Source organism: Filicampus tigris, chromosome 7 (genome assembly GCF_054856515.1).
Source record: "Filicampus tigris isolate MCC_2025a chromosome 7, RoL_Ftig_1.0, whole genome shotgun sequence".
Classification (NCBI taxonomy): Eukaryota; Metazoa; Chordata; class Actinopteri; order Syngnathiformes; family Syngnathidae; genus Filicampus; species Filicampus tigris.
In genome coordinates this window covers 7,605,033-7,631,233 of record NC_141223.1, presented here as the reverse complement: position 1 = coordinate 7,631,233, position 26,201 = coordinate 7,605,033, and the positions used below count along the sequence as shown (strand labels likewise).

General features: G+C 39.7%; 2 protein-coding genes across 3 annotated transcripts; both read right to left on the bottom strand.

The window, feature by feature from the left end:
* Positions 1-300: 300 nt before the first annotated feature.
* Positions 301-20,273, bottom strand: porb (P450 (cytochrome) oxidoreductase b). Of its 2 annotated transcripts, XM_086034941.1 has the most exons (16): positions 20,115-20,273; positions 14,236-14,411; positions 8,535-8,583; positions 7,541-7,669; positions 6,960-7,112; positions 5,814-5,938; positions 5,547-5,636; positions 5,281-5,379; positions 4,903-5,019; positions 4,673-4,791; positions 4,184-4,365; positions 3,486-3,635; positions 3,142-3,409; positions 2,596-2,741; positions 2,083-2,168; positions 301-1,848 (listed from the first exon to the last, which is right to left on the bottom strand). In XM_086034941.1, the coding sequence occupies exons 2-16, from the start codon at positions 14,406-14,408 to the stop codon at positions 1,704-1,706; spliced, it is 2,031 nt and encodes a 676-aa protein (XP_085891067.1). In that variant the 5' UTR covers positions 14,409-14,411; positions 20,115-20,273; the 3' UTR covers positions 301-1,703. The 2 variants fall into 2 exon arrangements, with proteins under 2 accessions (XP_085891067.1, XP_085891068.1); XM_086034942.1 differs by lacking the exons at positions 14,236-14,411; positions 20,115-20,273 and adding an exon at positions 11,464-11,896.
* Positions 20,274-21,405: 1,132 nt separating this feature from the next.
* On the bottom strand, positions 21,406-25,770 carry tmem120ab (transmembrane protein 120Ab). The gene is made up of 12 exons (XM_086034943.1): positions 25,574-25,770; positions 25,277-25,395; positions 25,051-25,158; positions 24,359-24,418; positions 24,101-24,196; positions 23,939-24,028; positions 23,771-23,836; positions 23,162-23,223; positions 22,988-23,080; positions 22,781-22,845; positions 22,493-22,561; positions 21,406-21,866 (listed from the first exon to the last, which is right to left on the bottom strand). The coding sequence occupies exons 1-12, from the start codon at positions 25,652-25,654 to the stop codon at positions 21,753-21,755; spliced, it is 1,023 nt and encodes a 340-aa protein (XP_085891069.1). The 5' UTR covers positions 25,655-25,770; the 3' UTR covers positions 21,406-21,752.
* Between the last annotated feature and the right edge of the window lie 431 nt (positions 25,771-26,201).

Below are 26,201 nucleotides of genomic sequence, written 5' to 3'. Positions count from 1 at the left end.
CATTGCTGAATTTCCCTTTGAAGTATCGTAATGAGTACAATAAACTGAAAAAAAAATGTTACATGACAAAATCGGACTGGGAGAAGTGAAATGACAAAGCACCAAGTAGGGATACTGAATATCACAGAGGCCATAAAAAAAACTGTGAAAAAAAAACCCGTTATAAAGTGCAAAAACAAAGAACATTAAATTTGATGATTAAGTCTTAATCAATTGAAATGAAATTGTATTTATATAGCATTTTTCAGTTTTTAAATTGTGACAAAATGCAACTGTTAAATTGCAATAAAGAAATCAAGCTGACAAATTATTCCATTTTTATTCATTTACATATAAAAAAAGGCAGGCTTTGAGATCAAACAATTCAGCATAAAGAGGAATGCACAAAAGTGACAGTACTCAGTAAAGTGTCTCATCCTGGTTAAAGTATGTGAAACATTCAGAAGGAAAGAGAAAAATAGTTGAAGTGATGTTTACAAATCTAATATGTAAGGCAGTATTTAAAAGGCACAGGCTGCGCACTAGCTGGCTTGCAGAATGGCAACATTTGTTTAATCTTCATATGGATGCTTCACATACAATTTGTAGGGAAACCACAGACCAGGTACAGAGAGAAATGCTTTCTCCATATTGTGATACTGAAGTGACTGGACAATATATACATCAGTTGCATTAAAATCTACAGCCAGCTGTGTTTCAGTGTTACTGGCACTGGACAAATTGCTTTATGACATTTTTTTTCAGTCAAATGCATAAAAATTATTTAGGAGGCCAGACACACTTACAGGTCAGATTTTTAAATGCTCTCACACTTATTAACATTGCATCTATACATTTTATTTATTTTTTTAAATTGCATGATTTTATGAAATAAAATACAGTAAAGAATCCCCTTTGCATCACCTACCTGCATCTCAAGTTATTTACTGATTAAACCAAGCAGTAAAAGTCCCTTGTAAAAACATAAAGCTGAACATTGTACTCTGACGCCAGCTAACTAAAAATATGTCCCTCAAAATCTTCAGATTTTAACATGGTTGATGGTATTTTTTGCTAAAAGAAACTCATGTATACAGTCGACCCCCACATGCTTGAAAAATAATAAAAATAAAATTCTCTCTCCCCCCAATGCGTTTCAACGGGCGTCAATTATACGCAGATATTCGCGGGCCGGGGAACAGCGGTGGTCGACTGTAGTGCTTCTGCTCACACTCTTTCAAGAGTGTTTATAATAAACATTGTGAGACTGCAAATTCTCACACTAAAATACATGATCATCACGATAACATTTGAAACTGTAATCTGATTTGCATCTTGTTATTCCAATTCAAACTTTACAGAAGGTACAAAAAGCCTCCAGAGTAATCAGCTTTAATTAGACTTTGTTACAGCCAATCAACTTAAACAGCACAGGGGACCCGCACAGTGTTTTAGGAGGCTGAAGGACAAGTGCTGGTAATCCAGTTACACTATATTTCATAGATGTTTAGTAGACTAAAGCTGTGCAATAGGTTTACTATATAACCTGCAGAGGTAGGGCTTCCACCATTAGCTTCATGAACCAGAATGAAAATGAAAGAATGTTAAATATTTTCATATGCAGTCACAATAAAATAGAATCTACCAAAAAAAAAAAAAAAAACTGATGTCACAAATTAAAAACAACCACTTGAGTAGTGAGACTAAGGCCCGGTTTGAGAGTTTTAACTCCACACATCTTGTGAGTAGCGTCCCTTGGTCATCAGTTTCTTGATGTAGTCTGTGGCCTGGGTGCGCGTCATGCCTTCAAGCTCTTCTGCTATTTCGTAGAAGGCCGTCTGCACATCCTTTGCCATGTTCCTTGCGTCACTAAAAGTTAAGACACACCTGGTTAGGCTTGTCGTTGTTTTGGGGTTTTCACTTGGCAAGTTTTCATGTGTCCATCAAAAAGGAGAAATAGCGGTATAAACCACGAAAAAAAAAAGAAAAAAGTGCGGCATAAGTAGTGACTATTCTCAACACTAAGAGGAAATACTGGCACAAAACAACAACAGGAAATTTGTAAATTATTCATACTAAAAATGAACAATGAATAAATCTTACCCGCAAATGTAGATATGGGCATTTTCTGAGTGAATGAGTTTCCAGATATCCTCTTTATTTTTCTTAATGAGGTGTTGCACATAAACCTGGCATGTAGAAAAAAAGCAAATAAGAAAAACTTGTATCGGTTGAAGTTCAAAAGAGAAAGTTTGAACATACAAATTACAGTGTATATAATATTAATACACCCTAACAAAAATAAACCACAATATATAATTTTGGGGCTGCGATAAAACTAACGAAAAATAAACTAACGATTATTTCAATAACTGAATATGGTAATCTATGGATTATTTTTTCCATTAATTGATCAATTGCAATGAATTGGATTAAAAAAATTAAATGGCCATCCCTTTATTAAAAAACAGGATACTATTTCAAACTGACAAAGCAAACAAATGGTTTACACGAACCAGAGCAAGTCAGAATACAATCACATGAGAGTCGTGTTTATTTTGCAGTGATTTGAGGAAAGTTGATCCTGGCAATTGATAGGATAGTCTCAGATTGTACCTTTTGTTCCTGGTCTCTGGAGAAGGCAACATTAAGCCGTGTTAGGACTTCATTCTTCTCAGCCTCCTCCAGCTCCTCTTGGTAGAGATAATCTTCATTCTTGTATCTGCAGCCATAGAACAACACTGTCTCTCCAACTTCCTTGCCTGTACACAGACAGCAAAGATAAAACATCAATTATTTGACGTTCTCTCGATTTTACACAAAGGCTGGTTAGGCGTTTTGAATCAGGTTAGGTTCACAGCCAGTGGCGGTTTTACTTGCCACCACAATTTGGCTCATTGAGGCTCGACAGGGCCACCACCCGAAAAGACTTAATATGGGAACCTGCCAACATTGAATGCTTGCATAGTTTGCCTTTATAGTGTATTCAATAGGTTGAAAATGATGTGAAAAATCATTGTCTTCTGTTTTTATTTCCATTTGACACAATGTCCCAACTTCATGGGAATTGGGGTTTATACACAGACATCTCAGTGATTCTACCCTTGTGGAGACCTGACCTGAACGTTTAGACAAACAAGGCCACACAACATGTATAAATACCTTGCTGTTTGAGCCAGCCCCTCTCTTGGATGAAGCCCATGAAGGGAGCAATTCCTGTCCCAGGACCAATCATGATCACCGGGACGCTGGCCTTGAAAGGTAGGCGGAACTGTGACTTGCGGATATACATGGGAACAGTAGATTTGTGGCCATTGTCAGTGACCAACTTGTTCTTCAGCCAGTTAGTGGCCACTCCCTTGTTGATACGGTTCGTCTTGGTCTTGTACTCCACCACCACGGCACAGATGTGGATGCTGTTCGGGTGAACCTGTGGAACAAAGAAAATACAATTTGCGTGTGCAAATAAAGTACTGCGTTCATTTTGTTACTGAAGGAAGGCTTACTTTAGAGGAGGAGGCTATGGAGTAATATCGAGCCTGGAGACGAGGCAGCAGCTCACACAGGTGGTCTATGGGCGGCCTTAAAGAGGGCATGTCCTCCAGAATAGCAAGAATGCTTCTGCAGGGCTCCAATACCCAACTCTGATAGAGTGCCTGAAGAGAAACCAAAACACAAAAAAGATGCTTAACACGACTGCCCTTGAGAATTTTGGACGTCATTACTTCTTACCTACGTCTGATGCAGGTTATTTGTCGGGATTCTTGAGCATGTTGACATGCTCCAATTTTTTTACTACAATGACTACAGTGGAATTACTTTGTTACAGTTGACTCGGAAATACATACGTTTCATTTCGGAAAAAATACACTCGGCATTTTTCTGCCACTGGAAATTTATGAGGCAAAGCATTGTCACACCACAGCAAAAAAGTTCTGGGTTCAAATCTGGATCATCGCTAGTTTTTCTGTTTGGGTTTTACATGTTCTCCCTGTAATTTTGTGGGCTCTTTGGCAGGTTGTAATGCTTCCAGATTCCAAAAACATGTACAATATGTTATTTCACTGACTACTCTGTATTGTACTGTAAGTAGGTGTCAATAGTGCAGTGTGTTGGTTCAATCTCCACCTGTTATTGCAGAATATTTTGAATGTACCACATGAATTTTCACCTTAAAAAAAACAACAAAACAACACAAACTGACCTTGCCCTGAGGGGAAGAGGAGGCCATCTTGCGCATATTCTCCTGTTCTTTGGGGTCCGAAGCATACTGTGCCAGCTCATAGAGGACATTGGTGCGAGGAGGGTGCGTGATGTCGAGGTAGTGAGTCAGAGCCGTGCGGTACGTTGTGGGGCAGGGGAATGGGTGCTTCTTATTGGACTCCTCTGAAAAATAAACATTTGATATGTATACAGTATATTAGTTGAGAAATGTATACACACATGTATATCTTTTTATTGTATTAAAAAAAGTTTTCTATGGGGCTATTCCCAATCAGCTCAACCTAAATCACTCTGGCATTAATCCATCACTGCTCAATTGGTCGTAATTATTACGGCACATTCAATTCTACAACGCACAATTGCGGCAATTATAAAGGGGGTGATTGTGCAAGTGCAGATATCAGGGGAAAGTGTCATGACGGATTGGAGGGAGTTTAAGTCAAATCACTCTGTGCTTTCAATGCCATACCATCAAGGTTGTTCAGAGAGATAACCACATCAAGGTCCACACCAAGGACTTGTCCCAACTTATTCACCAACGCTGCATCGTTAGTGGGGAAAACAGCCACATGGTCTCCTGACTCATATCTGTAATCACAAAATATCACGTTAGACTTTGGCCATCTGTTAGAAAGGTGAAAAGCACTCCATTTTATTAGCTTCATTTAAGCAATACAGCCATGAAGCCCCAAAACTCACCTGATCTTGGAGCCTGAAATATCTAATTCAAGGTGCATCAGATGCCTCTGACCACCTTTGTTGAGTTTACGGTTGACAGTGACTGGGGCCAAAAAGGGATTTTTAGAATCATACGGCCTGTAAATCAGAGGACATAACTTTAGCCTAACACTGTAATGCTAAAGAATATCAAAATTTTGGGATAACATTGTGTCAAATTATAAAGTCACATTTTATTCTTGGTTTACTCCCAACATGTAACAAATTTAACACATTTTATGTGTCAAATGTTCAGGTTGTACCACGACGTTTCAGAGTGCAAAAATTTCAAATAATGTCCACTAGGCGGCAGCAAGCCTTAAACTTTGCTGCTGGCAGATATTCTGCTACAGTACTTACGGCTTCTGGACCTCAAAACTCTTCAGACGGCCAATCTCTCCTGTGAACACTTTGTTCATGTTGATGTCAGTGTGCTCCTTCAGCTCATACTGCCGTATGCTATGTGACCAAACAGTACTTTAAGTTAGAATTGACATAAAATACACATCATAGTTTTACAAATAGCATCATACACACAGGAAAGAAAAGCAGCTTCTTGTGTAACATTACATGATAAGATAAGGTATATTTTACCTAATATAATACTACAAAGACTATACATGCACCTTGAGTCATCTCCTAAGGCTTCCACGCCAAAGTGCTCACAGACAGCTGGCCAGAATTGCTCTCGCCACGAGACAAAGTCCTCTTCCAAACTGAGAGAAGAACAAAGAAATGTCAGGTGAGCGGTCAAACAGAAGTTAGATGTTTATCTTGCAAAGATCACTGAAATATGGTGCGCTTATCTGAAGACAAATGCATGATGTTATTTCTGGCATCCGACCCTTAACACGAACAGAAACGGCAAGGTATAATTTTTTTTCCTCACTTACTTGCCATCGTCATCTCCTAAACCGAGGTCAAAGATGCGCTTGGCCCCGAGTTCCTCCAACCTTTTGTCCACGTATTTCCCCATGGCATTGTAATGCTCATATGTCTTGTTTCCTAAAGAAAACACCTGCAGAAAAAGAATTCTGATCAAGCATGGGCAACGTGTTGGTAATGGAGCCCGCTACTCATATTTAGAGCTGTGGACATTTCATCTATGATGTGTTATTGAAATTGGTCAATCATGCACAGAGACATGATTGGTCGTTGTCTGAGCCCTGAGACGCTGTGATGTCATTTTCAGTCGACAGAAGTGACAAATCCCTTAAGATGGACAAAAACGGGTTAAATGATATTCCACAAACACAATATTAGTGAGAATGTCATGTTTTGACTACTGATAATCTTGTAAAGAACATTTTGTGGTTGACTTCCCGTTTATGGGTACCGGTAAGTGTATTTTTGCATTTCTTTTTGAAAAGGACATAAATCTCTGAAGGCGTTACCGGGCGTTAGAGAGTGCCTGTTCACAGGGTTGTCCTCTGAGATATACATAAAACATTGTTGTGATCATCAAAGCTGACTGTCTCTGATGCGAATGCACTTATAAATACTGCACAAACAGCTTTTTAATTAAAAACATTAAATAAACGCCTAAAATGCATAACTTATATTGATGTACAACTTGAAAGCGCAAAAGTAAGTAAGGACTTCATATGAAATGTAAAGTGAAATTGAAATTATGGCCAATGAAATCTCATGTACTGCTATAAAGATGACAAATGTCAGAACATTCCAAAATTAACAGTAAGGCTAGTTCACAAAATTATTGCGGTAGTAGAGTGACTATAAATCCAGTGTAACCCTCTCAATGGGCTAAAAATAATTGTCAGCGCTCAGTAGGAAATTGTTTGAATTCTTCACAAACAACTAGAGCAACTCTAGAGACTGAGAAACAATGGTGGCAACATTCAGCAGCTTCATAATCGACTAAATCGACTGGGCCACTGAATGAAAATCTTTATAACAGTAAATTTCACTATGGTGGGTGACCATCAAACAAAATCCACCTTTAAAAAGAGCCTGGCATGCCCGTTCACACTGGCACTATTTATGTGAACTGAATGGAACTGCGCGATCATAAACCTCACCGTGAAGTTGAGTCCAGAGAGGTCTTCATCATCATTTTCCTGCAGCCAGTCATAAAAATCCTGGGCATTATCTGTTGGGTCTCCTTCTCCGTAGGTGGCCATGCAGAATATGGCTAGCGAGTTTTTGATCTCAGACAAACGAGATAGTTCACCCTGGAGAACGTGACAGAGGCAGACAGCAGTGAGTAACTAAAAGTATTACAATTTCTAAATGGTTAAATGATGTGATGCATATTGTTCTTGGGAGGCTCTGAAGTCACTAATAGTGTCATTTACGTACGTTAGTATTGCTTTGCACACACTCGCTGGGATCAACAAAAAAAAAACTTGACTGAATTTGAACATTTCAAATGTGGCATTTGCAATAAATGTGAGTTTCCCCCCTGCTGAATCTGATGAAATGCAGTACCGGTATTTAAAAATGAAAAGAGGAAGCAAGAAAATCCACATGGACAGTCAAGCCCAATATTATTCATACCCTGAATATAACGCGTCTATTTGCAATTGGGATAGGTCTACAGCCAAATGCAAAATGATTCGTTTGATCCTGACTGTATGTTGTACAAACTGTTTGAAGTTACCATGTCATATTCCTCTGGGTCAGCAGCCATTCCTTTCATGCCATAACGCTGAGCGTCTTTGGAGAGCCGGTTGGCAAACTCCTCTGCTGTGCCGGTCTGGGAGCCATAGAACACAATGATGTTCTTTCCCTGAGGGGGGGCAAAGGGCAGAGAAAAACGTTGAGATGAACTGAAAAGAAGACGAGTGAAATAGTGATAACAACTGTACACTCAACGTTAGTATGAGACTTCACAATACAGACCGACAGAGCCACGCCAAGATATAGCCGGGACAACGTTTTTTTCCGCTATCGTCATTGTATCTGAATTATTTGAAGCAAAACCACATGATTCAAAGCCAAACTATTTTTAACCATTATCCACATCCTTTCATCCTAATCCAAAGAATGATGCATGTGCCCATCATAAATGCTGTAAAGTACTGAAGTTTACATGTGTTCTGAGACTTCTGACCACGAAATGCCATGTTTTTTTTCCAAATGTGAATAGTGTACGTGTGGGATGCACTAAGGACGCAAAGACCCAAATACTGAAACCACATTTAAAAGATTGGGGGGGGGGAGATAAAATGAAATATTTATTTTATTTGAGCTTATTTCAAACCGCAATAATAAACACATTCTGGCTCAATATCACTCAGACAGTTTACTCAATTTGAGTTTCGTTAACTTTGCAGAGGATTCTCAGATTATACATACGGGTTTACCAAGCTGCAATCGAAGACTTGCCCATCTGGAAGGGGGAAATAAACATTACAAAAACTGTGCATGTTTTCCCATAGCCAGCTCACAGTTTGGAAGCGCCACTGGCGCCTCAGTCAGTCCCACTTTTATTTTACAATAGAATATTTTCTTGAAACTGTGACAAATCCTAAGAACAAAGAACAGGCCCGGACTGAGCTACTTCCCCTTCAATACATCCCGCATTGTTAGCAACTAATTTATCAATACTAACACTAGTAAACTGTGACATTGTTGAAAATAACAGGACTTACCGTTTTCTTCATTTTTTCGATGAAACTTGTTTCTCTTGTGGTGGGTGCTCTGGAGAAGACAAATGTTATGGTATGGTAAAGCAGATAAAAAATTCAGATATGAAAAGTATTTTGTTTTGTTTATTTAAACTGTAGCGCATAAATACGGGCAGACTTAAAGTGGAAGTCAAAGCAAACATATATTTTTTTCTATTTAGGCCCACTAGTTGAAGGCATTCCGATTAATATTGCATTTGTGGAATATGAGAAATCCACCCGTTTTTAGCCATCTCTGGGGGGCGGCCATTTTGTCATATCTGTCGACTGAAAATGACATCACAACTGCTCAGGGCTCAGATAACGATCAATCACGGCTGACCTGTTTTCTGAAGCTGAGCCATGATTGGTCGTTATGTGAGCCCTGAGCAACTGTGAGGTCATTTTCAGTAGACAGAATTGACAAAATGGCCGCTCCCTGAGCAGGCTAAAAACCCCTTTGATTGTCCCAAATTACATGCATACGGAGTATGCCTCAAAATGTAAACAATTTTTGAAATTAAAAAAAAAAAATCATCATATGATATCATATCATGTTTGCACAGACATCTGCTGTATCTTTTGTCATCTTCCCCAAAGATGACCGAGAAAGCACCCCAGTTGTTGACCTAATTCTAGTCAGGGACAAAAGGGTTGTTTTTTTTTTTTTTGCTTTTTTCCTTTGACTTTTGTCAACAATTCTTTTAAAAGGGAAACAGTTCGAAGAAAAAGAGAAGATCTCAAGCAGAAGTTACCATGACTCATGTTCTGAGATGACAAGCCTCCGGCAGGACTCATGGACTTCAGTCCAGCGTTAGCGTCAGTGTCATGATAATTGGATATGACCGCCAAGTGGATGAGTGATGTTTAACGCTTGCTCATATTTTAGTAGGTTGTTACATCCAGTTTTGCTCCATTGCTGTTGGCTTGAAATGACTTTTGGCTGGTGTATCAAGCCACTTGTTGTAAACAAAGGACTAATTGAGTCCATGAATAATGCTTAAAGAGGAAGTCAACCCAAACATACTTTTTTTGAAGCATATGTCCTATGCAAGCCCACTAGTTGAAACAAGGCATTCTGATAAATATTGCGTTTGTTTTTAGCCATCTCTGGGGGCGGCCATTTTGTCTGTTGACTGAAAATGACATCACAAGTGCTCAGGGCTCAGGTAATGACAAATCAAGGATCAGCTTCAGAAAACAGGTGAGCCGTGTGACAAAATGGCCGCCCCCTGAGGTGGCTAAAAAGGGGTGGATTTTCCTGCTTAACTCATATTCCACAAAAGCAGTATTAATCAGAATGCTGTGTTTCAACTAGTGGGCCTGCTGGGCATTAGTGACAATATTTATTACCTGTACACATTTGTCATTAGAGTCAAGACTGTTTAATTGACTTTATTCTTATGTTGTCTGCTTATACTTGTGAAAATGAACAATGTTAAAATGTTACATAAAAGTCTGTGCACCCCAAAAATGTTTTATGTTGAGAACCGTTTGAGCTCTGGAAACCTATTATTGCAAATATAATAGATCTCAATGGCCATTAGTGTTTAGCAAGACGACCAGATCGAAGTTCAACCAGTGCCATGGAACGGATTGCGGTCTTGTGTCAAGGTACCACTCTAATTATTTCACAGTGCATCTTTGCAATTATGTATGTTCTCTCCTTTAGCTTCACCCAAAACATGACGTAATGCAGTCCGTGCTCAAAACGCTGCACACAAATGTAACCATTGGGCATCAAGGTCCTCACCCTATTTGTCGGGCCGGGCTCGCAACGGTCACACAGGTCATGTTCTCCTCTTTCAGTCACATCATTCATGTGCTTTCCTGAGCTATTAGCTCCCCCTTGGGATTGTGGAGCTACAAAAACATTCGGGTTGTTTGTGCCACCGTTCAACTCCTCTTTCGATACTTATCCTCCCTTAAAATCTTTCTGATCAATCACATACAATATTTCATCAGGTCAACTGCCACGACATCGAATGGAGGAAATGAATACAAGCATCTAAACATGCTATGTAATTGTCGATGTTTAGTATTTAGCTGTCAATAGGACAAATAAATAAATGCTCGTTGATCCGCGAAACGCAGCTCAGCCAGACTACTGTAAACGTAAGCAACCAATTAAAATTCAAGCATGAGAACCTGATGCCAAACACGCCATATAACAGTCTCCTGCGGTTAACACTTGTACTCTGGAGCGAAGATAACTCCAGATGGAAATCTAAAAGCAGACGTTTGCCCTCGAGCTCAAGCATTCCTGTCAGATCTAATAGAGAGTCTAAGAACATAATCAGATGGTCTTGGAAATGTCTGCATCAAATGCAACAAACCTGAGCACATGAAAAACACAGGAGAGAGTTTTACTGTACAAAAGGGTGAGTTTTTGTGCAGGATCCATCTCAAATATTGTACTTCCTAGCCCTCCTCTCTCTCTCTCTCCCTTGACATTCTTGTGTCTCTCTGTCACAAAATGAAATAGAAATGCACCCTTCCCCCCGACATGTAAAACTTACATGGGGGCTTAAAGTTAATTGTCCGATGTATAATCACGCACTTTCAAACAACCACTCTGAGCCAGTTTAGTGTTTTTAAGTAAAACAAGCTCATTGAACCGTGCAGCGTAACAGTGTCAGGCTTGTGCACGCAATGTTTTCGATTCCTTTTCTAGGTGACGCTTTACTGATGGCAACTGAACGCGGTAACGAGTGGTTTAAAAAAAAAAATTAATGAGTTTCTCATATAACTTTCTGGAAACACTGGGCCGCGTTTGACTTCATCGTCAGGAATTCACTTCCTGATCTTACGGTCAAGAGCATCTCAAACTCTGCCGTGAGTCAGAAACTACGCATCGTTTGGTTGCGAGTTAACGTGCATCTTTGATAGGGAGGAAAGCAAGCAGGTTACTGACCTCTCGGCAGCATCTCTCCTGTCTTCTGGCAGGGAGAAAACGCAGCCCATGGCATGTAGCCCAGTAGCTCAGCACAGCCACGATCACCGCTGGCTAGGCAAGGCCACGCCGTGAACCGCCACGCTCCGTCTCAATAGCAGGATGTCAACACTCCGCAGCCGCAAGCAGACAAAAACAACCCCGGTCCAGAAAGACGCTCAAAAGCTCTGTAAAGAGTGGTCTGCTTTCACCTCAGAGGCTCCGGCGTTATCTGAATTCAGCCTCTTCCTGTGCTGCTCTCTAAATCCAGTCTGTTTCTCATACTCGCGCTCACACACATGCACGCCCGCAGCCCTGTCAGTGTCTGGACACAATGGTGGGAAACTGACTTTCCCATAAAATGTAGCAGAGCTGCAGACCCGCACTTTTGACTCACACCAGCACACACTGAACCACTCTGGGACTGAAAAGACTTCCCCCTCAGGCCCGCCCCCTTTTCCTCTCCAGCTTGAAAGGTGTTAGGCATGAAAAAGTCTACAAGATCCATTCTAAGGATTTGGCTAGTCAACTAACCAAAGCCACTCCTCCGTGGACCACTAAAGAGCTGAATGGTAGGTTTCTGTCCCCCGCCCCCACATCACTGGAGGAGAGAGGGGAATGCCATTGCTATGGCAACCTCATTTATCATAAAAGGATTCCATTTGTGACAAGGCCCAATGGCAGAGGAGCTCATCTAACGCACCTACACAAAAGAAAAAGCAGGGAGAGGGGAAAGATTGGGGGGAAAAGTAACTCAGGGTGAAGAAAGGGTTGCTTGTCTTTTGCCTCAACGTCCACCTTTTGGAAAGGCTTCACAAAAGGAGCTTGGCTCGCAACTTTCTCATGATTTCTGGCCCCAAAACAAAGGCGCAGGAAATACGTGGAGACTACGCCTTCATGAAAACAGTTAGGTAATCGCCACACTCTTAAATGGGAGAGCAGACCATCTTTGCGCTTGTCATTTTGTCCCAGTCATTTTCGTGCTCCCTTCCTGTATCCCCCTCCCCTTTACAGATCGACTGAACGAAGTAACAAAATGCTTCCTGACGGTCAATTTCTCTGGTGACCAGAACTCACGCAAAGTCAAGAGCTCGCAACAGTTCTTTCAGTGACAAAACCTCAACCACTCAGAGAGCATAGTTTTGGGTGCTTAAATAATGTGCGTTGTGGTCGGGGAAGGTCTACAAATGTAGGCAGTTCCCTCAGAGTTCAGTGGAAACAAACCAAGCCTCCATCCCTCGTCTGCTGTGACGTTGGGAGGGAACAACCCAGGGAAAGCGTTGACACGGGGGGGGGGGGGGGAGAAGACCCAAGGACAAGAAAGAAGATATGCAAGCCACATGTTAAACGTTTAAGCTTAAGACGTGATGAAACAGAGAGACAATTTCCGCTGAACTGACGGGGCCGCCCCTCAAACTGAATATTTATCAGCCATTTATTGTTGGAGTGAGCACACGTGAGACTTGAGCGGGCCACCTGAAGACAGAAATGCGGAGGTTTGTATGCGTGGTGGTGCGCAGCTGTTTAAAGGGCAATTGAGAGTAAAAACGAGAATCTTCAGTTGATTTTAATAAGCAAAGGGAACAAGTGCCATAAATACAGCCATCTCTGCAGTGCGACCCCCATCTTGGCTACCAACTCTCACCATCTCTGGCAACGGACAACAGGCGCTACCTCCGGAGGACAGCAACTGTGTCCATGGAGCGACATTCTCTGCGTCTCCCAAACATTTAACAAATGGGTTTCCAAAGGCTTCACTGCTGCAAGATGAAGTAGATTGTAAAAGCTCGCCGGCGAATTAGCCCCGTGTGACAACAGCAGAGTCTGAAAAAGGTTCCAGGATGCTACTGAGTAACTAGCTGCGTTCGGCATTGTTTGGGGGACAAAAAAAAGGGTCTACCCGTGTTTATAGTAAATCAAAGGTTAAAAGGTTAAAGGTTAAAAATCCTATTTTTCTGTAATCTATGGTATCGCTTTCTTTGCAAATATCCCATGTTACAGTCTGGAGACCCGTGGCTAATAATATGAAGCGGCCAATATACTGTATGTACGGGTACACATTTGGTTTATGGCTAAATTTAGCTGTGGCGGCTATTAATCAGGTGCGCTTTGTAGTCTGGAAATTACGGTATCTATCCATCTACAAAAGTATCTATCTGGCAAAAAGAATGCGTAGTTTTGACAAGTGTTGATGAAAGAGCTGGAGACGATGCAGCAATGAAGCATCCAGCCCCACACACCATCCTCCTGGACACACTGCCGTGGTTCCATAGAACAAAACACAGATACACTGAACTGCTTCCTGGGTGCTAAAGTTGGCACGTGCTCCAGTGTGTGTCACTACCACAGTGTGTTTGGAGTGATCACTGCTGAGATGAGTTAAATGCAATAGACACATTTTAAGTATATGCATGTGTTCATGACAATGACGATAATTCTTCCTCCAATGTCACTTGTTAAAAAAAACTTGTGGTACTATTGCTTGATTTCAGTTTGTTTGTTTAACCAGTTCAATAATCAACCAACCATGAACTGACTGTACTAATTAAAACAGCTTTTTGGATGACATTTTGAACAACCGAAGCAGGTCATCATCACAGTTATGAAACATTAACAAAAATGTAGTGTATGTTCTTTTTGATTTTTTTTTTCTGCCCCCTAAGTAACACTTGATTATATTGCTCTCCCAAAAGTTTTTTAAGGGCCCTCTAAAAAAATAAAATTAAAAAAATTAAAAAGGTGAAGTAGACTCACATTGTTTCAAGCTTCTTAAATTCAGGAATGGGTTCAGGCTTCTTGCGGGACATGAACCAATAGATGACAAGGCCAATGATCAGAGAGAAGAGGAAAAGGTCGAGGTTGCTGAAAAGAGGCTCGTCCTCGCCAGCCCCGGGTTCTGTGTGGGTGGCGGTGTCCATGTCTGCCATCCTCTAGATAAAGAAAGAAAAAGGGTCCTCTGAACAATCTCTCAAATGACAACATCTTTATAACTGATCACATGAAATACCTGGTAATTCTTTGAAAACCCAAAATAAATCCTCCACAATTGCATTTTGGAATGATCAAAATATTGTATTGCGCTATCATGTATATAACAGTACAGTAATCCCTCATTTATTGCGGTTAATGGGGACCAGAACCCCCCGTGAAAGGTGAAAACCGCCCTTCTAAATACAGTACTTGTTACACAACAAATTTAACTTTAAAATACAAAATGAATAGTAAATACTAGAGATAGACCGATATATTATTAGTAGTCAAGGCGGTCGATAACTGATATTCATTTTTCATAAAAATTTGAAAATATTGACATCAAAATTTAAAAAAAAAGAAAAAAAAGAAATTTCTTAACTTTGTTGAAACATCTTCAAGCATATGTTTATTGAACAATTTTTCAGATTTGCATAATGAATGTAGATTTTTTTTGTTATTTTATTAGTATCATTATTACTATACATTTTTTGACAATATACATCTTTGTTATCAAATTCTAACAAAAAGTTCAGGGAGCACCCAGGGTCATCAGCATGTCTTAAAATGTGAAAGGAAAACACTTCAACAACTAGCTCCATATAGTTTTAGTTCTCCAAAATTTCAAAATGACAGAAAATGTAACTTTCACATATCTTTGTTTTGATTCCAACACAGTTTTAAATTGATTTATTATCGGCCATCAGATATTTTAAAAAGGCTGATGCCAATATTCATCAAAACTCAGAATATCGGCGAGATAATCGACCCGGCTATATCAAGTAAATATTCGCTGCTAGCCCGGCAGCAGATGATTACGACGGAACGCTGGTTAATAACTACGCTCAAGTTTGAATTTTTATCCTAAAATTGGCTTACCTTAACTACAATCGCGCGGTGCATTTTAGCCAAAGGTACAATCTTGGACGGTGTATTAATGCACTTTTAAATCCTCATTGTTGTTGTACAAAGCGAAAGAGACTAATTAATTCTGCTCTTGGTGCGGCTGCTTCTTATTCGTTGTCATCGTCTTCTTCTTCTTTTAAGACGACGACGAAGAAGCTCTGTCACCACCGGCAGTAAAAATGGCAACTTTGGCTTTGCACAATAACATCAACAAGTATCTTTGGACAAAATGCAACGCAGGATTCTACTTAAGGTAAGCTGCTTTACGACAAACGTTAACATTTTATTTGTCGATATTCGCGTCGTCCTTGCCGGGTCGCTGAGCGAGCTAAACTCACAACTTCTGAACACAGCTGTTTACTATCCGCTTATCCGGCTTTACTCGAACTCAACGTGAATAAATTGAATAACGTTATGAGTTTTTTCGAACAGAACGTTGTTCAAAACTGCCGCTCGTTTATTAACGTGGACGAGATTGACGAGACACGACAATGGAAATCCCAGGTTCTTGGTCGAGGCAAATATCCGAAGTGAATGAAGAGGGATAGTGCACAGAACCAGTTAAGCTGCACTGGGAAATATGATGATTAACAGATGTGGCCAATGCTTGTACTTTCTCTATACAATGGCTGCTTTTGTGCACGCATTATTGGACAATTGGCTGGAAAGCAACAGGAATCTCTCGTCCAGCTTCAAGAATAGCATTTCTCTCTCTCTCTCTCTCGCATTTTTTTTTAAATGAGTGGAAAAGGACTTTGTGCTCGAAGCTCAGGTTTCAAGTCCATGGGTGAACATTTGTAAATGTTCTTTTTCTTTTTTTTTTCTTTTTTTAAGACTGTTCCCAGCTATATACACAGATGCACAGCGTAGGACAGGATTGCATGCTAGAAAACCACAGGCTCACTTGACAGTTACCCATTTTTGACCTTCCATTCATTCATTCAGTAATTGTTCCATTTATTAATCAACTACCTTTTCAGGGTCACATGTGAGCTAAAGCCTATCCTCACAACGCAGGACAACCAATCATATTAACACCTACAGTGGTGCCTTGAGATATGAGTCATTTTGTTACGTGACCACGCTCATTAGTCAAAACACGCATCTCAAATCGTATTTCCCGTTGAAATGGAAATGGCTCAAATGGGTTTCAGTATTGTGCTATTATTTGTATTGATTCAATTCCCTGTGTGGGTGTTCAGTCCACCACCTGGTGGCAGCTGTATGGCATAAGAATGGTAAGTGGAAGATTTTGCCCATCAAATCATGCTTTGTCTGCCGTTTTTTTTACACTCGCAGTTTGCTGTTGTTGACAATGCTGGCGTCAAATGACGACGTGAGGAAAGTGACACGGTAGACCACGGAATATATTTCATCAGGACAACTAGTTATGAAGTCCGCTGTAGCCTGTTTTTCCCAAAATGAGACGGTCTTGTTACTGTGAATGTATCCTATAACAAGCTCTATATTGGTACTGTACTTCTGTTTACTCAACAGATACGACGCAGCATAACCCTGCAATGCCAACATGCATACACTTATGTACAAGCGCTCTCCCAAGTGTTCTTTGTCTTATCAACTCAGTCATACAAGGGTTTTGTCAACTTGTGGTGAATGCAGTCAAATCATTAAGGCTGCGTCGGCACCAGGTGATCAACCACATCTATACAATACTTTGGCTTCATAAATGAGTTTTACCGTCACGTTTGTTTATTTATTTACAAATAATTAATATTTTTCTTTTTCATTTTTATTGGTGTGGCTTTTTGTCTGTATTTTATATTACACTGCAGCTAATGGGTACAAGTGCTATAACCTCATAAGTCTACACAGACAGGCAGTTCAAGACATATTATATAGTTATAATATAACGCCATTTTTCAAAAGTAAAAAATGCTTATATAAACAATACAACACTTATATTGTTAAAATAGAGTTATATTGTTAAAAAAATTTTTTTTTCACAATTTCAGCTGGTGGTGTGCCAGGGGATTTTTTCAATGAAATAAATATGCCTCGACTCAAAAAAGTTTGAAAAACACTGGTCTACCGCTCTATGGCGGCTCAAAGCCGCTGACGCATACCCGACCAACCAATCACAGCACGCACAGTGCACCGTACGTGACACTCCCCGCCTCCCTGTTTGTTTGTATACAGCAGGGAGCAATAGCGGAAAGTCACTACGAAGCAGAGTTGGTCCCGAAAAGAACCTCCACATCCACAGTGTCGATTTGGTTTGACTTTTCCTCGGAGGAGAAAGCGCGAACCAGTTATTTGCAAAGTTTGCAGGGACGGTTCGGACGTCAGATGGCAACACGAAAAACCTGTTTAATCACTTGCGGAGACAGAGACAGTACCCAAAAAAACTACGCCGACAGCCAAAACAAACGGAGATCAGACATATGGTAGCCAGAGGCCGCCGCTAGCTCCAAGCTAACACAACCCACGGTAACACAGGCTTTTAACAAGGGCACTCCATATGAAAGAAACAAGCAAGCAGTGTAAAGAAATAACTGAGACAGTGACTTGTTACCTTGCTGAAGACATGATTCCCATTAAAACAGTGGAAAACGAGGGCTTTAAAAGACTCTTCAAAGTACTAGATCTGCGTTACAAGCTGTGTTTTTATGTTGTGTGTTCTGTGTTTACGTTACGTTACCTTTATGTTTACGTTCACGCACATTTTGATTGAAAAATTGGCATTATTCAAATTAAAACCTGTTCAGAAAGCTTAGCTGGCTTAAAATGTAATGTCTTTTTTTTTTCTTTTAGGGTTTTATATACATATTAAATATGTTTTATGTTTAACATGAGGAAAATGGTTAAAAAAAAAAAAAAAAGCAAATTAGTCTAAAAAAACAATGTAAAAAAAATCATGATAAAATCATGATCGTGATTTTATTTTTTAAAAATCGTGACATGAGAGTTTTGCCATATCACCCACCACTAGTTTGGTGAGTTGCCCAGCTTTTTCATGTTGTGATTTACAATGTCAAGGTCCCCGCACGTGTTGCCAGAGCAACATGTCGAATAGAAAAATAAACCCACTATCATCAACATGAACTGGATCCAAATGTTCCTCCTTTGCTAACAAAATCTTCATCGAAGTGTAGTCTCACAATGTTTGTGCACTCACAAACAAATGACAACCACACATACTGGATAACTTCCTATGCAGCACCGCACTCACAAAATATCGGTTAATGTGTGTGACAGAATTGTAATTCCTATTAAAGATTGTCAACAGAGTACTGTCAGCCTTGGAAGAGGTGTACAATTGCTGAACCTAACCTAACCCTAACCGTAAGTGAACACACACATGGTAAAATACCAGACTGAAGCTACGATAAATTTGTTTTTAGAAAAAAAATGTGAGTGAGAAGTGACTTAAAGTTAGCTGGAAAAAAAGGAAATGTTCAGGGAAAGTAAAGTTGAATTGTTATTGATTGATGATCACAACAGCCTGGTATTTGAAAAGGGTTGTGTTTACACTCAAGAACTAAAAAGGTGTGTTGTAACTAATTTCCCTCACTGTTACGTAAAAATTGCTAAAAGTTGACATTCCAATTCACCAGGTTACAAAGTCGCACATTATTTAGCATTTGTTTCTTTCTGCTCTGAAGCATGTCCTTCCGCGCCCAGGTCAACAACGGTTAAAGAACTACGAAAAGGTACAATAGTTTTTCTTGCATACTGTATGTGACTGACTTTACAAGCGCTGAATTATTTCATAGAAACACTAAGAAAAAATTCTGGTGTAAAGAGACAAGTATATGAATATTGTTAGATTAGGTCGCTTTGGCGTATATGATTAGATCGGTGACTTGAGCCAGGCCGTTATTTTGCTGTGACCTTTCTCTTATTTTTACTTGGCTTCCCTTTCCTATGACACCCTTGGCACACTTATTAGTTGATTTCAGTTAAGGATATAGAATCACACATAGTCACATGGACTAGGCAATTTGTCTACTTCTGTTAACAGACGAGCTAATAAGTAAATCATTCATGAAACGATTTGATGTTGAACTTTTGTGATTGAGAAACTTGACTTGAAATCACAAGGATACCAGTCACATCAGTCCAAAATGAAGCACAACTATACTCAGAACCAGTCACAAATGATACGGATGCAGTCATAAAATTAGCTCACAAGGGATGGATTCTTCATCATGTGAAACTTGGGTTTGTTGCTAATTAAAATCCAATGAATGGGGCTTTAAACGTCTGTTGCCCTCGGTGTATTCAACTGAACGATGGACTGTACAAATAGTTCATCCACACAAACCATCCTTTTCACATATTCAAAAACAGCATATATATGACCAACCTTGCTGACAAAAGGTTAATACGTTAACCACTTCGCTTTACATGTTATTACTGAGGTACACAAACACAATTTCGGCAACTAGCTAGCAGGACTTGGTTTTGCTCCCCGGCTATTTTCTGGACAAATGACACAGAATAAACGCATAGCGCCATTGAAACACTAGTTTTGTGACAAATTACTGTTAGCTACTTTCCACATGGCATAAGGTGTTCCTCGCACACAAAGTAGCAGCGAAAACCTGACTTTAGCCTCACATTGCGTAACTAGACATCACCTCTTATCTTACAGCTGCTTTTGGTCTAAAACTGAACATTTGCTCTATGTTTTAGGGTTTATATCGACGGCGTCATCCCTAAATGTAATTCAATTGAACTGCCATTCACTCAAAATAAAGATTCGTCAATAAATACGAGTACAAGCTCCATCTTACCTCCTCGCCTCTCAAACTCACGTTCACGCAGTGCTCACGACGCGGAAGGAAACTTTACGCCATGCAGGATGATACCATTTTAGTCCTAAGAGCGGGGGTGGTCACGTTTGGGAGTCTAAGCATATTCCATAAAACGTGGTGTTTCTCCGCTTCCCTTTTTTGTACTCGAGAATATTTTTGTAGCGGAATGTTAGATATACAGTATGTGACTGTGTATGGCATCAAACATATTCTTAACAAACCGAACACCTTAAAGCTGACACGTGTTTTAAAGTAGCGCCCCCCTAGAAAAGCATTACCTAATGTCATTATACTATTGTAACCTACCACGATATATAACTGCTGAGGTATTCGAGCACAGGGGTCATGGTTATGTAATATGGACAACAGAGCACACTGTGTATCCCTGACAAAATAGACAGACTTCTCAAAGTTGTCCTCCCAATGGTATGACTGTTATAACACATGTGATGACGCCCCCTCTCCAACCCCCCACCACCTCCACCAATCTGCACACCAAGAGTATCAATTCAATCTGCACACCAACAATATCAGTTCAATCGGTGAAGTCTCAGCCTAAACAAATGAAAAAGTGCAGCGTCATGCATTATAAAAATAAGGCAAAGTACTTACACTCTGTACTTCAGCAGAAGCACCAATTCAATTCCTGATACTTTAGTAAAAAAAAAAACCGTTTCAAGGAGACGTCAACCCATTTTTTTTTACAAAAATATATTCTATGGGCGATGTCAAAGACTCCTCTTAAATAAGGCCATGAATGACGAATACAGTATCTTCCTTTTCAGAATCTGTGGCCACTGTTGTTAATTTATGCTCCCTGGTTCACTTTCCTCCATGTCGATGCTCACCCTATTTTTGCGCCTCTATATGGAAAGAGCAATCTCAATCAATTTAGATCTCAACCATGGTTGACTTGACCTCTTTCTGCTGAATGTATTTTTTTTTCACGTTGTGTTATCATCTGTGGAGTTTGGATAAAAACAAGCCTATTTTGACAAATTAGGGAGTACATAAGTCCATATCTGTTTTGAAATTAATGTAGGGAGTAAACTACTCAAGTAAAGTATAGATACCTGAAAAAAATCTCCTTAAGCGCAGTAACTAAGTAATGTATTTGTACCTTGTTACTTTCCAGCACTGGATAAAATGCAAACAATAATGCAAGGTGTAGATCTTTCACATTTATTCACCAATCACAACAAAACAAATTAAGTAGTACAAAGTACACAAATAGCCTACATGTACTGTATTAAATTAACCTTGAAGAACGTGATAACCTGAGATGAACTAAAACGTTAATAATGTTAAATGAAAGGCCAATTCATAAAGGAAAACAAGTCTCAAATAATGATCTTGAAAACACGCTGTGATATCTAATATGCTAAACCAGTGTTTCACGCACACAAATATGGGCTTGTCTGGGCCTGTTGAATTAAACATAATGCCGATACTCGCAGAAAGATGTGACTTATTCTGTTGTATTAACGACAACAGGCGTAATTTGTCATTTATGCCATCTAATGGAGGAGCATTAAAATGTTCTAATTGTCACTATACATATATATGTGTAGTGTGCCTCAGCGTCCTACTTAAGATAAACTACTAGTACTGTTTGAATCACAGGATATTCGTTTTCTGATTCCTCCGCTTGAGCTTGTGATGGACCACAGCGAGAGTCGTGAAGAAGTTTCCCGTGAACAGAATACAGAAGCAAAGACTGCACACCAAGACCTGACATTAAAAAACAGAATGAAGGTGATTTATTGCTCTTTTTGATTTTCACTTTTGTAAACAGATTGATAATGGAGAGGCACATAGATATTTAAGACAAACTTACCACTACCAAAAAACAGAGAGCATTAACAGCAGAGCTGGGCATTACGCCTATGTGACGGATGCCCTTTTTGCAGGTGATAAACGATAAACGGGAAACTTGAAAAAATAGTGGGACTAAGCATAGTCGGAAACCCATTTTTTCCCGTCTCTTGGCCTCTCGCCGATTACTATTGGGTCCGGCTGGACAAAATGGCGGATAAACGGACGGCGGAGGGGCACCTCGGCTGTAGGCGGAAGGCGATAAACGAACCACGATTTGTTTTGTAAAATGCCCAGCTCTGATTATCTGTTTCAATATGAGACTGTCGGATCAAAAATATTGATTTGGTTTGCTCAAACATTGTAGTCCAATATGGACAAGCTTTTCATCTTGAAAGTAAACTTGGAAATCCAAATTATAGCTCAACTGGAAACAGTCGCCTAAATGTACTGTGAGAAAGACATGCCTTTTGAATGAATGACTCTCAATGTTGAATGAAGGCAATAAGAGGGAGTGAAAACTGGACTGTGTGAGCGCTGACCTGCCATTCTTTGCAGTCTGGGAGCCTAGCCATTCTGAAGAGAGAGAGGCCATTGAAGAGCTGCCAGAACTACAAGAAAACAGGGGCTCTTAGAGTTGTGTTTGTTTTTATGTGAAAAAGACAAATACAACAAACAGTGACACACCAATCCAAATAGATCTGATCATGTCACCGTGCAGAACTGACATTAGTCATGGGCACGTGATTGTGTCCATCATATCCACACCATGACAAAGCAGACTTGTTTATGCAAACTCATGCAAGACTCATTTGCGGATGTATACTCACATGACCGAAAAACAGAAAGGGCAAAAGAAATGTCAGCCCTTTCCACATCCAGGACTGAAACCCCTCTGGAAATAGAAATCAACCATTTTATGCCATTACATGAATGTTCTGTATCCTCAGCTAAAATTATTTGTACATGGCCTCCACATGAGATGATGTAGACAGCATATTCATTCTGTGAGCATGCTCCATGTTTGTAAACCTCACCCACGGTCAGATCCATGTTGTGTCTTTCTCCCAGTGCTCTGAGTCTGTACAGACATCCACTCTGATAATAACACTGCAGACATTGAACAAAACCTGCATGTTCATGAGGAGATGTTTAGATGACAGCATAAGAAAGATCTGGTTTAACTTACTTTTTCAAAGACTTGACCTTACTTTGATAAAGGGAGTAAGCCAGAAACTGGTTCCTGAAAATCTTGTACAAGTTGCCATCTGGCCTTGAGTGCAGAAGGGAGGACATTTCAACCATGTAGTGCCGGAAAACTTTGGATTGAAATATAGTCTGTGTGTGTGTGTGTGTCAACCCAAACATATTTTTTTCAACGATATGTTATATGCAAGCCCAGTAGTTGAAACAAGGCATTCTGATAATTATTGCGTTTGTGGAATAAGAGTTAATCAACTCGTTTTTAGCCATCTCTGGGAGAGGCCATTTTGTCACTTCTGTCGACTGAAAATGACATCGAAGTTGCTCAGGGCTCAGGTCACGACCAATCACGGCTCACCTGTTTTTTTTAGCTGAGCCGTGATTGGTCGTTACCTGAGCCCTGAGTAGTTGTGATGTCATTTTCAGTCGACAGAACTGACTAAATGGCCGCCCCCTGAGATGGATAAAAAGGGGTGGATTTTGCTGCTTAACTCGTATTCCACAAAAGCAATGTTAATCATAATGCTGTTTTTTACATAGTAGGACTGTATCGAATATATTATTGAAAAAAATATGTTTGTGTTGATTTCCACTTTAAGGGCTTTTTATTTACTCACCATGTGAGCATTACACCAGACAAAAAAGCTGAGATGTAATGATGAAAAACCCACCAGCCTTTAATTCTGTAATGCGGGCGGCACATGGAAAATTCACTTCCAAAATAATTTTGAAAAAGTAAAATTTCTTCAGAACTACCGGTACTGTATATACAGTATAGGTCTGACCTGGAGCCATTGGTGATGAGGATACTTTCTCGGATTGTTAATGTGCAGTAATACCACACCAGCAGGAAGTTGAGGATAGCGTCAAGAAATCTGAAGCCAGAAATTCAACAACAAATGTCCAACTGACATGGGAAGAACCGCACATTTTCTGGATATGCTTACCTGTAGCTCACAAAGAAATAGCATGTAAAGGAAAACAGCAGCAGGACGACAGTGAGGTACAGCTTGAACTTCTCATATTCATCTTTGTAGGCAAATCTGATGATGAGTTTTCAAAACATTATAAGCAGAAATAAATATACATAAATGCACAGATCTATGTAGCCTAAATGAAGTTGGGAGCGTCGTTGGCTATGCCACATAACCTGACTTATAAAAGGTCACCAAACAGAAAGAGTTTAGAAAAAAGAGAGCACGTACTTTAACTGTTTGCTAAGCAGAGTGACATTCACATTTCCAAGAACCAGAGTGAGGTACAGCCTGAAATACAAAAGCATATTGACCCTCTTTTTTTATTTAATTTTTAAAGAGGAGGAATCAACCCCTAAAAATGCTTTCCCATCATTGGCATTCTGTGGAATATGAGTTAAGTAGTAAAATACGTTAAGTAGTAAAGTAGTAAAATATACCCGTTTTTGTCTATCTCAGGGGGCGGCCATTTTGTCACTTGCTGTCAACTGAAAATGACATCACAGTTGCTCAGGGTAACAACCAATAATGACTCAACTTCAGGAAACAGGCATGTCGTGATTGGTCGTTACCTAAACCCTGAGCAACTGTGATGTCATTTTCAGCTGACAGAAGTGACAAAATGGCCACTTCCTGAGATGGCTAAATATGAGAGGATTTTGCTGCTTAACTCATATTCCACTAGTCTAAACATATGAGTTTAGACTCATAGACGGGCATATGTGCCTCCACTAGTCTAAACGTATGAGTTTAGACTAGTGGAGGCACATAGAACATAATTTTAACAGCTTTAATAGAACAAAAAAAAACATTATCCAAGAATAAGATTTTAACTATTAGTCATGAGTAATATGTTTCGGTATTCAGCGGTTATACATATCTCTTATACATTTTTGCAAGGCTGACTTATTTGAATTTGTCACCCATTTTTCCTTGGGAGGAAAGCTTCCATTTCAAAGAAAGCATTGGTTTGCATCTTTATTTTTTCTTTTACTTCAAGGGCATCTTCTTCCGACAGTCCTTTGCCACACCTGTTTGATGATATAAACACACGACCAGGGTTATCACCGACATATCTGCGTTTGAGGGAGTTGGTTTGTGTGAAAGCCTCCCTTTTTCAGCTCAGTGTGTGTGTGTCTTGACAGTTACTTTTTCACAAGAGAGGACATCTCTTTGAGTCGTGTTTGTTGACGGTAAATGGAGGAAGAGCAGCTCTTTTGGAGTTTGGAAATTTCATCCAGTTTTTGTAGGTATAACCTGTGTGTCTCCTGATTGACAACAAACAGAACTACAGAACATTAACAGCCACAGGAACGTATGCAGTGCAGTCAATGCTGTTGAGTTTTTCTCTTGGGAATTGTAAATAGAATCTACAGAACTGTGAGCATGTGCTGTTTAATATTAAACACAGGAGGAGTGGTGGCTACGTATGGTTAGGTTACTTACCTGAACATGCTGATACTCTTCTTCCAGACATTTCCACTGCTGCAGAATATCTGTTAAACTTTGCGGCATGCTGTGAGCCATTTGCTGTTCGCTTCAATTCGCTCTAAAGTATTTTTTCCTTAAATATAATTATTTGTCCACATTAAAAGACTAGCACATGATGTGCCGAAGTATTATTCGTATTATTCGTCAGGGTGTGTATGTCATTATCATGGATATTTTATTGCACCGAGTGAACTTTGACTGGTACACATGTTGAAAAGTCAGACTTGGACATTGTTCGAAGCAATTTCTCGGTTTAGCTGTGTGTGTCATTATCAAACACAGCAATATGGGTAGTTAATCTTATAAATCACATAGACGAGGTCCATCAATTGGTACAGTTTTGATTAATTTTTGAGCTTGTTATTTTGAACATGCAACAAACAAAAAAAGAAAAAAAAAGGAAAAAAAAGAAAAATCTACAATATAACACTGTGTACCGCTGGTACCAAAACGATTATGAAGAAGTTAAAATGTACTATTGAAAATGTTCACCCAATGCTACCACATTACTTTTCTGGCTTAGGTTGTACTGAATCGGTCAACAACTGTAGTCACAGGCACATTTGAAGTATTATGTGGGGCA